The 16840-nt window shown below is 36.3% G+C and overlaps 1 protein-coding gene across 1 annotated transcript in view; it reads right to left on the bottom strand.

Annotated features, from left to right (window-relative positions):
- Positions 1–16840, bottom strand: part of tbc1d9 (TBC1 domain family, member 9 (with GRAM domain)) — a 75775-nt gene that overhangs the window by 19671 nt on the left and 39264 nt on the right. The window contains exons 10-13 of the mRNA XM_030140338.1: positions 9262–9476; positions 9049–9166; positions 2243–2528; positions 2025–2154 (exon numbers count right to left, since the gene is read on the bottom strand). Coding sequence (XP_029996198.1) covers positions 2025–2154; positions 2243–2528; positions 9049–9166; positions 9262–9476 — 749 coding nt within the window. The remainder of the gene's footprint in view (positions 1–2024; positions 2155–2242; positions 2529–9048; positions 9167–9261; positions 9477–16840) is intronic.

Here is a 16840-nt window from a genome sequence, read left to right on the forward strand (position 1 = left end):
ATTTACAGTCAGAGCAGGAAAAAATGATTTAGAAATTTAGGGGTAGAACATTTAAATAGCAATGATGACTGAATTGTGCTGTCAAACAATCAAAATCTTTAATCAGATTAATCACAGGGTTGCTGTGGATTAATTTTGATTAATCATGATTAAATATTTATTTTTAATCTATATTAATCGCATTTCATTTTGCATGAGCGAACAGACTCAAGAAAGAAGGGAATATATATATATATATATATATATATATATATATATATATATATATATATATATATATATATATATATATATACATATATATATATGTATATATATATATGCACTTAATGTGCTTATTAAACACCTTCAACAGTTTCAGCAAAACAACTTGAAACAGCTATTCCGTCTTGTATTTTTTGTTTTCATATTTCCATCCAGAGGGCCAACGTGCTGTTTAGTGTCGTCCATCTTTATGGGTTGGTTCTGCTGCCTGTCACTACCGGATCAACTGTCCATTTGTTCATGCATGACGGTAACTCTACGTGAACAAACTACCTAAAATGCGTTGGCAGGGACGTTCACAGTCATTCTGCGCTGCAGATGGGTGAACTGTATTAAAATTTTTAATCAGATTAATCAGAATGATGGATTAATCCATGTTAATGTGTTAATTTTGACAGCCCTAATAAAATTCAATCAATCAATGTTGAGCAAAATTAAGTAAAAACTATCTCTGAGGCATTTTGGAAGCAAAGATAACAATTTTCACAAAACTAACCAATGCAATGATATTTATCAGAATCAACAGATGACATATCATGTTGTTTTTTCATGTACTGTAGATAGTGGGTATTACGATGGCGACTCTGCACTTATCAAAGATCTGAGGAAGGTGTGTGGATCTGTTTTCTGCTCTAGAAGAATGTAAACAAACCTAAAATATAGATGTGAGTTTACACTAACATCCGCCTTTACCATTAACCTGTTAAACCCTGACCATATTTTCGGGGGAAAAACGCCTAAAAAGACATACCCAAAGTAAATGAAGAATTACTCCACAATAATAAGGTTCATATGGGTGTTCTTGGTGTCTATGGACATTTAGAGATCTCACAGAATCTATTCCCATTGTCTAAAATATTGTATCTATTACTATGCCTGAGTAAACTGTAACAAACTCAAAGAGAAATTAGAATTTTTTATCCTCGCCTGTTTTTTTTCGGCTGGATTGACGATGATATGCATAAATTAATTGTTCGTGTCGGAGATTTTTAATAGCGTATATTTCACCCCACAAAGATTAAAAATCATGTTTGAACATTAAAGTTTGTACTAAAACACACTTTCGATGTACTTTTATTAACATTAGGGTCTAAACTTTGAGCAAAAGTTGAAAAAAACATCCATTGTCCTGATTTATTATATTTTTATAGCAGATGAATAGTAACCCTTTCATGCACGAATTATGAGAACCTTAATCAAATTTTTTTCCTGAGTGTTTCTATTCCTCTTTACAAATGAAAAAAACAACGTGATTGAAAAATTTCGTCTGAAAAATACATAAAAATAATAAAAAATAAAATAAAAAATAATGCAAAAAAATTCAAAAATATGTTAAAAAAAATAATAATGAAAAACAAAAATTCTTATGAACGTATTTTTCATTAAGTTGCAAAAATGTCCACTCAGCTGGACACCACACGTTTAATTTTTGATGCACAGAAACATGAATTTAATGATAAATTGTGTGAAAACTATGGGGAGGTCTTGTGATTCTGGGGGTTTATCCTCAGGAGAGATCTACATAATGTTACCAATTTATGTCAGAAAAGACATGTAGTGTCTTAAAACTTTAATAAAGATATGTGTAAATAAAAAAAAAAAAAAAAAAAAAAAAAAGAACAACAAAATCCATGAATACACAAGAGAACAGCTGTAGAATAGCTGTCCACTGTAGTGACCAGTATGCATGAAAGGGTTAATATAATTTTTTCGGCCCGCGGGCAGGCTGATAGGACTAAAGGGGTTTTAAAGTTAAATACCTCATAGGAGCTGCGGACCAGTTTGAAGATGTCCACCTCTGGATGTGGTTCTCCATTGTCTGTCAGTAAAGAGTGCAGGTGGGGGATGGGAGGGAGGGTGCTGTCCTTATTGGTTACACTGTCCAAGTACCTTCAATTAAAAAAAAAAAAAGTCAGTGTTAAAATTACCAGAAATAATCAAAACAAACTAATCTTAACTACTCCACCATCTCCTTCACCTGCCCAGTACAGTCATGGCCTCGCCGTCGTCTTTGCAGCCCAGCAGCTGGTGGATGTTAGCGTGCAGCACGGAGAGCGCCAACTGAAAGATGACCTTGATGCCGTCGTAGAAGAAGCAGTCCACCACCACCACCGCGCTCTCGAACGGCATGACCGACAGGAAGAGGGTGAGGAACCAGGACAGAGAAATGGTGGAGATGACCCCCAGGTCCTGCATGCAGTCGTACAGCTGGGGAACGTACTCCCGGGCCAGTTCCTCAAATACCCCCTGATCCACCAGAGCTCCTGGAGAAAGGGAACCACGAGGAGAGGATACTGACACTTTAATGGAGAAAGTGACTATTTTTGGTAATTTTCGCATACATTACAAGACAGTGACAGCAACAGTTCCAGTGAGGACAGTGAATCACCAATCTCAGGTCCAGTGTGGTCTACAGGGTCTGTAAGGTCCACCTCTGCATGAACAGTGAGTGGACCTGCTTTGTTAGGTACCATGAAGTAATGGTACTAATGTAAGGAATGATGTTCAGAGGGAGAATGTGGATGTGGACAGGGGTCTGGATCAGCACTTACACTGTAATGTTGTAATAATAATAATAATAATAATAATAATAATAATAATAACACTGGTCTACAAGGAAAATGCTTCCAGAATAAAAGTAATGAAATTTTACCACATGAGAGTCACTGATAAAGGAAAATCAAATCAAAAATGCTGGTTGGCTGAACTTTCCAAGATACAGCCTTGGGTCAAAATGTGAAATTCAAGAATTAACGAGAGAATGGGTTTGACTCAAAAGGAATATTTGTCTCAGAGCTACAAGATCTACTTCAAAACACTGTCTGCACATTAGAATACATTCACTTTACAGGTTCTATTTAGTGGAAGATTTATCAAACTATTATATAAATGTACATAAACCAATATATATGTGTAATAACACTTTATCATATACCTTGAAAACATCAGCAAACCGGCACTTTTGTTATTTATTTTCCAATTAATCTTATTAAAATACATAACATTTAGCACATTTAATCTCTGAAGCAAATCATTTCTAAAAAAAAATTGTAGACCAGTGTAATAATAACTTTACTTGTATAGCACCTTTAAAAATAAAGTTTACAAAGTGGGCAGACAGAGGGCAAAACAGCAGGATACACGAAGCAAGTAAAAACACTAAAACAGAAGCAACACAATTAGAGAGATGTATGAACAAATTAATAATCAGACAGGATCAAATTTAAAAATTAAAATTAAAAATTAAAAGTTAAAAAGGGACAGACATCACATAAAAGCACGTCTATAAAAATGTGTTTTAAGAAGTGATTTAAAAGATGTCACTGATTCCGCAAGCCTTATCTCCTCGGGCAGGCCGTTCCAAAGTCAAGGGGCCCTGATGGAAAATGCCCGACTTTCGATTTAAGCCTCAACTTTGGAACAGCCAGGAGTCAGTAAAAGTGATGTTCTAATGTTCTTAAACATTTGTTCCTTTCATCTTATGTGTTTTTCTTGTATGCTTTACGTTCGCCAAGGAACAGTGGAGGTTATGTTTTCATCGGAGTTTGTCTGTCTGTCTGTTTGTGTGCAAGATAACTTAAAAAGTTATGGACGGATTTGGATAAAATTTTCAGGAAATGTTGATTCTGGCACAAGGAACAAATGATTAAATTTTGGTGTATGTGTGTGTGTGTGTGTCGGGGGGGGGGTGATCTGCCTTGGCGAGTGCTTTTCTAGTTTTATATTCACTTTGTGGATTTTTTTTTGTTTGTTTTGGCCACTTATGGGTAAGTTACCAAATACGGAAACTTCATTGACCTTGATTTTCTACATAGCAATAACGTTTTTTTTTTTTTTTTTTTTAATTTCACAAAAATAATAGTCTTGTTATGTGCTCCAATAACACACTAAGGTTGAAAATTTGAATTTCAGAGTATTTCTATGAGTGACCTATGAAGGGTTAATCATAAAGGGTCTGTCAGTAACACAAATTATTTACATTAGTTACGGTTAGGAACACATGACTCCTGATAATTAATGCAGGATGTATGTAGGGTTGTCACGATTATGATGTGGAACTAGTCAAGAAAATAGGACATTTCTATTTGTTTCATTAAGCGTTTTTTTTTACTGTTCTCTGTAGGAAGAACAGCACATATTCTATTTAGTACTTTATTATATTTAACCACATAAGACGCTATCAAAAGATGAGGACCTGTACGTTAGTTTCTATCCAAATGAATTGCAAAGTTTAACACAATTTTCAGAAATTTGGAAGAAGAAAATGTAAATACATCCACATTTCCATCTACTACTGTTATGCAAATATTAAAAGGTGGTTCATCATCATGGTTTAAAAGTTTGCCCATTAAAAATCTTATTTCATACAATAATGGTGAATATCTGCGGCAGCCTCAACTGAACCGCTGGTCTAAATCAAACCTTTCATCTTGTTAAAGCCTTTGTCTATGACGTCTTTCTGCAGCGGTCTATACATAGCAGCATTTCTTGGCTGTTTTTCATCTCACATAATTACCATCTTTCGTTCTTCTCACGGAGAGACTCAAATAGACACTATCAGGATGTTGTGATCTGGATCCGTGGAGCTGAAACGAGTTTAATCGGCTAATTTAGTGTCATATCAACTAATGGACCAAGTCACTGTGCATTAACTTTCCTTAACTGAAGATCAAGTGAGTGTGAAGTGACCATTTAAAGGAGTGGTATTTTGCTTTTTTTAATGGAATTATGCCTTTTAAAACATTTCCCTGTGGTCTACATAAACTGTAAATGCTATGCTTGGGTCTGAATTTTTCATTAATTCAACTCTACAGGTCCATCTTCAACCCTATTTCTGAATAATGACACCAGAAAGGTTGTCTTGAGCGCTGGCCCTTTAAATGCACATGAGCCACTTCACGCCCCGCCCCCTCCAGGTTGTTGGCCGTGCTTTCTGTCCCGTTCAACCAACAACTGAACATTTTAGGTAATTGGTTCGAAGTTTGGACATATTTTCAGTTTTTACTACAACCGCTGCTGCTGACAAACAATTATGTTGTACTCAGAGAAACGTTCGTCCGATGTCTTGACCTTATATGTGCAAATGTCATGATGTAACTAGTTATAGACGTAACAAATTAAGAAGGAATTAAAATGGGTTGTAGGAATCTACTCGATTTTCGCCAAAAATGAATATAAAGATAGCTTTGCAGCACCTGGAGGGTTCAAATTCAAACTTTATGAACTGTTAGGGTCCAAATACACAAATAAATGAACCAAAGACTAATAAAAGTGGGTTTAGCAAAATATGAGCCCTTTAAAGCCACAGTGATTAATTGTTTGTTCATGGTCAGCAAAAGGAATTCATGATACATCCTGCATTTTTTCCACACATTAAATAGTCGAGTCATGCACTGGTTTGTAGGGCTGTGCAATTAATCGAAATTCAATTACGATTTCCATTATTACACTCAACGATTACAAAAATTATGTAATTGAGAAAAAACGATTATTAATTTTGAGTTGTTTTAATTCACGCGCACGCAAGCTACCATGAGCTGCTCCGCCCCGCCCCCCTCTAAGCTACAGTTGCCAGCTAGCCGGCAGGTCCACCCCACCAGGAAAGTCGTACCTAGTGATCTTGAAAAATGGCAAGAGAATCACAGGAGAAGCGCTTGGTAAACAAAAAAGGCAAGTCAAATTTAACTGTACGGAATCACTTTGGGTTTGATGAAGAAGACGAAGAGCAAAAACACATCACGTCCAAAAAGTGTTTGGTAGTTGTGTCCGCACCGACTGCTAACACAACAAACCTTTTTAACCATTAACAAGTTGAACCACCGCTACCTTTATGATAATCTGATGAAAAACCAAAACACAAAAAAAACAACAACTCCGTCTACAACTTCGTCCGCAATGCAATCTTCAATCTCCGAATCTCTTTACGCTGCAACTCCCTACTCATCAACATCGGAGAGAAAAGATAACAGAATCCATTGGCCATGACCTGGTTAAAGGTATGTGCTCCATAAACACCATTGACAACTGGGGCTTCAGACAGATGGTGAATACACTGGACAAACGCTATGTTTTGCCTTCAAGACATCATTTTACACGAGCTGCTACTGCACTGAACATACTTGAATTTATAATTTGCACTTTACGTAAGGTTTTTTTTTTTATTGCTCCAGTTCTATGGCAAGTCTATAGCAGTTTAATTACAATGCACAATTTGTTTACAAAAGGAAACATACTTGAATTTACAGAATACTTATTTGCATTCAAAGATTTTTTTTGTTTCATACAAAAGTGAACATACTTTAAGTGTTTAAAAGCTTTATTTATGTTTATAGAGTGTATTTTACTTTGTTTTGCAAGAAAAAAAAATAAACAACTTTAAGGTTAACAAATAATCGTTTTTAATAATTGGGATTTCAATTATTGCTAAAATAATCGTGATTATTGTTTTTTTTCTATAATCGAGCAGCCCTACTGGTTTGCATTACTCAAGTATTGATTTGTACCAAGGTTATTAACGTTAATGAAAACTAACAAAATGACGAAAACTAGAATTGAAAAAACATTTTTGTTATCTGAAATAAATAAAAACTATAATTAAAAGAAAAAAAAAACAATAACTAACTGAAACTGTATTGCCTGCTTATGAAACTAACTAAAACATATAAAAATTATGGATAAAATTCCCTTCGTTTTTATCAATGTCGGATTGATACAAAATTGATTTATTTCACTCCAGCAATTTTAGGTGTTGGCACCATACGGCACTTCATAGTCCGTCACATGGTTTAGAGTTGCCTTCTGGTCCCCACTCTGGAAACATGGAGACTAAAGCAGCAAAGTCCTGTATGGTATGGTGTTTATGTGAATAAGACAGCGAAGAAGAGAAAAGATATGAAAAAACTAAAACTAATACTAGAACTAAACTAAAACGAAGCATTTAGAAAAAAACAAAAACTAATGAAAACTAATAAAAACTTGCAAACCTGCTCTAAAAACAAATTAAAACTAACACAGGGTGTTACAGGGTGGGGAAGCAAAATTTACAATATTTTGAGGCAGGGATTGAAAGACAGTGTATGACCAATTAGTTTATTGAAAGTCATGAGAATTTATTTGCCACAAGAAAATTTACATCATAGAAAATGTTTTTATTCTATGTGTCCTCCTTCTTTCTCAATAACTGCCTTCACACACTTCCTGAAACTTGCTCAAGTGTTCCTCAAATACTCGGGTGACAACTTCTCCCATTCTTCTTTAATAGTATCTTCCAGACTTTCTCGTAATAGTTGTGCTCATAGTCATTCTCTTCTTTCCATTATAAACAGTCTTTATGGACACTCCAACTATTTTTGAAATCTCCTTTGGTGTGACGAGTGCATTCAGCAAATCACACACTCTTTGACGTTTGCTTTCCTGTGTTATGACCCTGGGTCATAATTTGTCTATTTATATGTATGTGTTTTCTGTTTAGTGTGTGTGTTCTCCCCCGACCTGTAGGTGTGCTGTGCCCTTTTTGTGTCTGTTTTGTTGCAGGTTGCTAATTGGTGGATCGTGATTGCCTGGCCCCTTTAAAAATGGCCCTGGAGCTTCCATCCGTGCTCGCTCTTGCCTCCTGCCAGCTCTCAACCCTGTGTTCGTGTGTGTGACCGTCAGTCTTCGTGTGCCTCTGAAAAATTCGATTGATTGTATTTGTAAATAGTTTTTGTTAAATTGAACCTTTTTCAGGTAGGGGAGGTCAGCTCTTTTGTTTTTCCCATTTTCTCCTGTTTTTGGTTAGGTAGTTAGGTAAGTTTTCTGTATTTTATTTCTTGCATTTATTTTGGATTAGGTAAGTTAGTTTAAACTAGAAGAGATTTTGTTTGTTGTTTTAGCCGCTCCCTCCCCTAACCCTTCCTTAGTTGTTGAACAAAATACTGATAATAAATATTGTGAATTTTAGTTTTTGACTGACGTGTGTGCTTGGGAGCTGGGAGGGGACAAAAGTTGAGCATATTATGTTTGCCCTGGTGAACCCCTAGGCCGGGGCGTAACACCTGATTACTCATATGGGCAAAAGTTTCTGAAAAGGTATGGATAATAGTGTTAGGTATGATTATGACATCAATATATGTTTGGTTTCAAAACAACTGATGTAGTGCCTGCTGAGAAAAACAACTAAATGTTCATTGTAAATTTTGCTTCCCCACCCTGTGTGTATATATATATATATATATATATATATATATATATATATATATATATATTTTTTTTTTTTTTTTTTAAAAGGAGTCATAGCAAAGTTAATTGTACGTAAAAGTAACAAAATCCCCAAACTGAACTCGAGCAGAAATTAATCAAGATTACATCACCACTAGTCATATTTCTGAGAGAGCAAGGCTTTTGTTGAGAAAAAAAAAAAAAAAAAAGCTCCTGATAATACATCAATTTTAACTGAGATGTGTAAAAATGTAGTACTTTGTTGCAAGTCTTAAAAAAAAAAAGACTAAGATATATTAGAAACTGAAGTACTTGAATTAAGGAACAATAAAGACTGACACTGATGGTGATTGGTTTCAAAACAACTGACGTAATGCCTGCTGAGAAAAAACAACTAAATGTTCATTGTAAATTTTGCTTCCCCACCCTGTAGAGAAAAAAAAAGTCAAAAGTCAAAACTAAATAAAACTAAACTATAATGAAAAATCCCAAACTATTAATACCTTGATTCGTACCCTTACTATAAAGTGTTACTAGAAAAATAAATCTCATTTTGACACAAATGCATAACCACATGCCCACACTGACCTACGACTCTGGTGTTGTAGTAGTCAGGCAACATCCTCTCACAAAGCGCCACAAGCAGCCAAAAAGCCTCCTCTTCTTTGGCGTAAAGCAACAACACTGATGTTACAATATTCATGGCCTGTTAAGAAAGTTAAAAAGAGTAAGAACACTTCATTAAGGGCTCGTTAGTTTTCCAGTAGATTATGTAGAAATCACACCAAAGCGTGCGTTTACCTGACAGTATCCGATGTTGGGGTTTCTGAATGCGTAGGCGGTCAGGACCCTCCGGAGGGCAGCGATGCCCATCTCATTCTGAAAGGCAGGATGTTCAGGCAGAGAGCGGTGCAAGTCCCTCTCAATCTCCTCTGTCGCTAGGTTGTATTTTCCCATCGACTTCTCCACCAGGTCCTCGTAGTACCCAGGGTGGGTGGCCATCTCGTTGATCGCACCTTAGGAGACACAAGGTTTAACTCAGTGGTTCCCAACCTTTTTTGGCTCATGACCCTATTTTAACATCACAAATTTCTGGTGATCCCAGACATTCAAAACTCAGACAGTTTTTCTGCTAAAATTATTTTTTTTTATCGTCAAGGTCAAGGTCAAGGTTACTTTATTTGTATCCGTAGGTAGATTTGTTTTGTAGTCTAGGTGATTGCTTTGGTATAACAATAATACATATATTGAACATGTAAGACAGGTACTTGATCACGCTTACAGACAGGACAGAAAGTGCTCAGTGTTCCACCATTCATCAGTATAGCAGCATGGATAAGTAAACGAATAAAATAAATAAATAAGATCAAATAAATAAAAACAAGATGCAATAGAACACAATAAAAACCAGAAAAGATAAGAAAATCCGGGATAAAAACCAGAATAAGAACAAAATTTTAAAAATGTAAAAATTTTCATGTAATAATCATGTAATAATTTGCTATACTATGTTGCAAATAAACATTAATTTTTGACGACATTTAGTCTATATAATGTATATTATTATGAACGGAGGCAGAAAAGCCAGGTGTAGATTTCTGCACCATGTGAGAATTTTATTTTCCTTGATCAGGATATGTGTAACAGGGTCAATTACAGGGGTTGGACAAAATAATGGAAACACCTTCACCTCAAGATGATAATGCCCCAATCCATACAGCTAGAATTGTTAAAGAATGGCATGAGGAACATTCTAATGAAGTTGAGCATCTCGTATGGCCGGCACAGTCCCCAGACCTCAACATTATTGAGCATTTATGGTCAGTTTTAGAGATTCAAGTAAGACATCGATTTCCACCGCCATCGTCTCTAAAAGAGTTGGAGGGTATTCTAACTGAAGAATGGCTTAAAATTCCTTTGGAAACAATTCACAAGTTGTATGAATCAATACCTCGGAGAATTGAGGCTGTAATTGCCGCAAAAGGCGGACCTACACCATATTAAATTATATTTTGTTGATGTTTTAAGGTGTTTCCATTATTTTGTCCAACCCCTGTATTTCGCAGCAATGTGGGTATGTATATGGTATTGTGTATTGTTATAATTACACCAAATTCGTTCATTTTATTTTCATTTCTTTTGGTTGGTACCTGACATTGTGGGTCCTGTGGAACTTTTGGTTTGGGTCTGTTCCCCAGCGAGCGATTTACAGTGTGACACTGCATGTATAACTGGAGTTTTCGCACCTTTGCCTCTTCCCTTTTGTTCCGGATTTCTGTAGGAGAGGTAAGCAGCCGTGTAGTTCGTGAAAATTTTTGGTTTAGCCTCTGTTAATTTAATTTTTTTACATGAACCGGCTAGTTCAGGCTGTATCAGGTGCTTATAATGTGCTTAAACACATTTCTGTGTCAGTTTGGTTTATGTAGGAGGTTGTTTAACAGGGGATACTGACCGGAGGTTTTTGTGTTTTCTGTCGCTTGTCAGAACAATAAACGGAGACTGCCTCCAAAGACACATGTGCGGGTCTCCTCATTAAAAGAACACAACGCAGAGTCCGACACCACCGGTTACATATGTACAGTCAGTCCAGCTTGGATTTACAAAGCTGACAATTAATACTGAACAAACAAGAACTCAAACTATGAATTATGAAAGAGCTGCAGCATCTGCAACTGACCACAATGAACATTTGAAAGATAAACAGAACCACGGTGCTTCAGTTTCAGCTTCACAGTTTGTCATGTCTTTTATAGATTGGGATTGTCTCTCTCAACTCACCATATATTTTTTATCAGTAAGTTTTTTTTTTGTTTGTTTTGTTTTTTTTTACAAGAAATTTCAGGTGACCTCATTTGAATTCCAGGCGACCCCACTTGGGGTCCTGACCCCAAGGTTGACAAACACTGGTTTAACAAGTGTTGTTTGTGATGTGGTGAATCACTGGCACCTCTGTTTTAAAATAAATAAATAAATAAATAAATAAATAAATGATTTACAACAGCCAATTTAGGGAAAAATATTATCATCTGCAACTATTTTGATGAAGTGACAGACTATGATAAAAAAAAAAAAAATCATCACTTCTGGATATTTTATTACACCAGCACAGAAATCTCACGGTACAAGATGCTGGAGACTATGTGGTGAAAATAAAGCCAGTCATTTTCATATATTTTGGGATTGCCCTTATATTGTGCCTTATTGACAGGCTTTGAAGAAAAACATGGAGAATATTTTCAAAGTCCAGTTTCTATCTACATTTGAATCCATATACTTGGGAAAGGAGAAACAGGGAATAACACATTCACAGGATAAGTATCTATTCAGAATATTGTCGGTGGCAGGTAAAAAAAAAAGCCATCACTAGGAAGTGGCCAAACAAGGATGCACCAGAAATGGAGGACTGGATAGAGGTTATAGATGACATCTATAGGATGGAGAAGTTGACTTTTTCTGTCAGATTTGATTCAGACAAATTCACCAATTATTGGAAAAACTGAGTTGATTTTGTAACACTATTAAGAGCTGATTTTACTTGATAAGAGTAACGTGCATATAGACCCATGTAAACCCTTGGTTCATGCTACACACTTTAAATGTTTGGTGTTAATCTTATACAGGAGAAAAGGGTTTTTAGAAGGAATGAATGGAATGGGAAAAACACTTATTATTTCTTTTATTTTTATTATTTCTATTTCATTGCTCCCCTGTATGAGTATGTTTTTTGTTTGTTTTTCTTTACATATATTAGTTATACACTTGATGTAAAATGCTGATATGATAATGTTGTCTGAAAAAATAATCAAAATTACAAAAAAAAACATCACTTCCGTTAATATGTCATTAATGTCTGTAATGTACTCTATGTGATCATTTCCACAGCTCACACATTAACAGGGGGTCCCCCAAGGCTCTGTGTTGGGCCCCCTCCTTTTTGCCATATACACCACCTCACTCAGTCAGATCATCCACTCACACGGCTTCTCATATCATTGCTATGCTGATGATACCCAGCTCTATCTGTCATTCCCACCTGATGACTCCACAGTCTCAGTGCGGATCTCAGATTGTCTCTCTGACATATCTGCATGGATGAAAGCCCATCACCTTCAGCTGAACCTGTCCAAAACTGAACTGCTGGTCTTCCCAGCTAAGCCAACCATACAGCAGGACATCTCCATCACTATTGACTCCATACCTCTGGCTCCTACCAGTGTAGTACGTAACTTGGGAGTCATGATTGATAATCAGTTGACCTTCACGGATCACGTTGCCTCTGTCACCCGATCATGCCGTTTCACTCTGTTCAACCTAAGAAAGATCAGGCCATACCTAACCGAACAGGCCACCCAGCTCCTGGTGCAGACTATGGTTATCTCCCGTCTTGACTACTGCAATGCTCTTCTAACGGGCCTCCCAGCTTGTGTTGTCAAACCACTACAGATGGTCCAGAATGCAGCAGCGCGTCTGGTCTTCAATCAGCCTAAAAGGGCACATGTCACCCCCTTACTCATTGAGTTACACTGGCTACCCATAGCTGCCTGCATCAAATTCAAATCTTTAATCCTATCCTACAAAATTCTCAGTGGGTCTGCTCCTGTCTACTTAGGTGCACTGATAAAAGCTTATGTCGCCCCACGACCACTCCGCTCGTCTGGGGAACGTAGTCTGGTGGTCCCCAGACCTTGTACAAGACAATCCAGGCTCTTTTCATGGGTCGTTCCACGTTGGTGGAACGCTCTACCAAGTGCTACAAGAACAGAGTCATCCCTGCCTATCTTCAAGAAGCTCCTGAAGACCCAGCTCTTCCGAGAGCACCTCCTGTCCTAGCACTTTCAAACATTCCATTTTAAATATTCTAATAAGGTTTTTCCCAGGATAACCACAGATTCTTTCACGATTATCTCTGGACCTGCTGTGGTGGTCCGGCCTCTTCCCTGCCCTCATCATCACCACTCACTTATCCTCAACCGCCTCCATGTGTCTCCCCCTACTCCCCCCTCTCCCCCTCTCCCCCAGTCTCTATCTCTATCGCTCTCTCTTTTTCCCCTTCTCTACTCTCTCTCTTTAACCCCAACTGGTCAAGGCAGACGGCCATCCTCCAGGAGTCTGGGTCTGCTCGAGGTTTCTGCTGTTAAAGGGAAGTTTTTCCTCACCACTGTCACCAGTCACAAGTGTTTGCTCCTGGAGGATTCTGTTGGGTTTCTGTAGAATTGACTTAGAGTCTGGTTTTGACCAACTCTATATATAAAATGTCAAGAGATAACTTTTTTGTGATCTGGCGCTATATAAATAAAATTTGATTGATTGAGTGATTTAATTGGTTTTCCCCTGTAAGTCGCTTTGGAAAAAAACATCTGCCAAATGCGTAAACATAAACAGTCATCTGACAGCCACGAGACAGTGGTGTGACATTAATGCCACATAGTTTGATGTTTTCTTTTTCTTTTGCAGGACTGAAGCTGATATTGTACTTGCTATGAAAAAATGACGTGTCAGCATAACACTGAAAAAATCTAAAAACTGAAAACAAATTAAGGCCATTTTACAGCCTAACAGTGCACATCCTATCCTGTAAAGCAGGGGTGTTAAAGATGCGGCCCGGGGGCCATATACGGCCCGCCAAAGGGTCCAGTTTGGCCCCTGGGATGTTTTTGCCAAGTGCAAAAAATTCCAGTCTTGAATTGAATTAAGCAAAAAAAAATTTTTTGCTTGAATTAAGGAAAAAAAATCTTGAATTAAGCCAAAAAAAAAAAAAAAAACTTCAATTAAGTAAAAAAATCTTCAATTAAGCCAAGAAAAATCTTCAATTAAGTAAAAAAAAAATCTTCAATTAAGCAAAAAAAAATAAAAAATCTCAAATTTAGTAAAAGATTTTGAATTAAGCCAAAAAAAATCTTAAAGTTAAAAAAAAAAAATCTTGAATTAAGCCAAAAATAATCTTCAATTAAGTAAAAAAAATCTTCAATGAAGCAAAAAAAATCTCAAATTTAGCAAAACATCTTGAATTAAGCCAAAAAAATCTTCAATTAAGTAAAAAAAAAAAACATCCTGAATTAAGCTAAAAAAAATCTTCAATTAAGCTAAAAAAAAAATCTTGAATTAAGCGGAAAAAAAATCTTCAATTAAGTAAAAAACAATCTTGAATTAAGACAAAAAAAATCTTCAATTAAGTAAAAAAAAAAATCTTGAATTAAGCCAAAAAAATCTTCAATTAAGTAAAAAAAATTCTTCAATTAAGCCAAAAAAAAATCTCAAATTTAGCAAAAAATCTAGAATTAACAACTTAATTTTTTTTCTCTTTGCTTTAGTGCAAAAAATAACATTAAATTATGAAAATATTGACATTTACAAACTATCCTGTAACAATGAAATGTGAATAACCTGAACAAATATGTACAACCTGAAATGTCCAAAGAAAATTAAGCATAATTTTAACAATTTTTCTGCCTGTTCCTCAGTGTTTAGTGTCTTTGTAGAGCTGATCCATAATGCACATGTAGAAATGATATATTGAAGAATAATATTGTTAAAACTGCACTAAATTTTCTCACATTTTTTAATTTAAATTTCAGTTTTTTCAGTTTTTTTTTTTTTTTTTGGGGGGGGCGGGGGGGTAATTTATAAAACTAAGTATTTTCATAATTTAAATGTTTTTTTGTTTTTTTTTTTACCTCCGCCAAGGAGGTTATGTTTTTGCCAGGGTGTGTTTGTTTGTTTGTCTGTTTGTTTGTTTGTCTGTCCGTTAGTGTGCAACATAACTCAAAAAGTTATGGACAGATTTGGATGAAATTTTCAGGGTTTGTTGGAAATGGGATAAGGAAGAAATGATTAAATTTTGGTGGTGATCGGGGGTGGGGGGGCCCACAGGGGGGGCCACTGATTAGCCTTGGTGGAGGTCTGCGCTCTCCGAGTGCTTCTAGTAGGTTATTATGTTATTATTTTTCTGGTTGGGCCCACTGCAGATCAAATTTAGCTGAATATGGCCCCTGAACTAAAATGAGTTTGACACCCCTGCTGTAAAAGCCTGAAACAGATTGTCATCAGTCCATATTCCAGAGTTTAGGGGCTGCAGGTTTTACTCCGAACAAACATTCAGCTCAGTCACACCTCAGTAACTGTCAGACAGAGGCCACCGAACTGGTTTTTACACCCTCAGCTCTGAGAATAGACACAATTAGGGCAACAATCAACCAAATCAAATAAGCAACACAACAGGCATTACGGTAAGAAAACCTGCTTTCAGATTGTGCAGGTAAGTGTGACTAAGGTGAACACTGTGCAGCTATGACAACAGCCCAGTGTGCCATAAGTGGGTCACCGGAGAGGCAAGGAGGAGGTGTTGACATCCCAGCAGCTCCTCAGAACGTGAAGCAGTACATGACTGTGCATGAAACAGGAAAGTCTGGAATCTGAACACACCTGAATGTATCACATGTTGTTATGTTTGGTCTTATGTGTTGCCTACAGCTAAAAGTGATTATCCATTTGCATACCAGATGTTTGGAGTTCATAACATTACACTGACGTAACGCACCATGCGGAATATTTAACACAGTTGAGACAGAGGTAGATGATAAGGCCAAAATAAAAAAACTTGACTTTTTTTCCACAGTTATGGATAATTTACATTTTTTCTGGGTGTTTTCTCGCTTCATGAACTTTTTTTTAACGAAAACTTGCCAAAATGTTGAAAAAACACAAGTGTACAGGGTGGGGAAGCAAAATTTACAATATTTTGAGGCAGGGATTGAAAGACAGTGTATGACCAATTAGTTTATTGAAAGTCATGAGAATTTATTTGCCACAAGAAAATTGACATAATAGAAAATGTTTTTATTCTACAGGGTGGGGAAGCAAAATGTACAATGAACATTTAGTTGTTTTTTCTCAGCAGGCACTACGTCAATTGTCTTGAAACCAAACATATATTGATGTCATAATCATACCTAACACTATTATCCATACCTTTTCAGAAACTTTTGCCCATATGAGTAATCAGGAAAGCAAACGTCAAAGAGTGTGTGATTTGCTGAATGCACTCATCACACCAAAAGAGATTTCAAAAATAGTTGGAGTGTCCATAAAGACTGTTTATAATGGAAAGAAGAGAATGACTATGAGCAAAACTATTACGAGAAAGTCTGGAAGATACTATTAAAGAAGAATGGGAGAAGTTGTCACCCCAATATTTGAGGAACACTTGCGCAAGTTTCAGGAAGCGTGTGAAGGCAGTTATTGAGAAAGAAGGAGGACACATAGAATAAAAACATTTTCTATTATGTCCATTTTCTTGTGGCAAATAAATTCTCATGACTTTCAATAAACTAATTGGTCATACACTGTCTTTCAATCCCTGCCTCAAAATATTGTAAATTTT

Source organism: Sphaeramia orbicularis, chromosome 1 (assembly GCF_902148855.1).
Source record: "Sphaeramia orbicularis chromosome 1, fSphaOr1.1, whole genome shotgun sequence".
Classification (NCBI taxonomy): Eukaryota; Metazoa; Chordata; class Actinopteri; order Kurtiformes; family Apogonidae; genus Sphaeramia; species Sphaeramia orbicularis.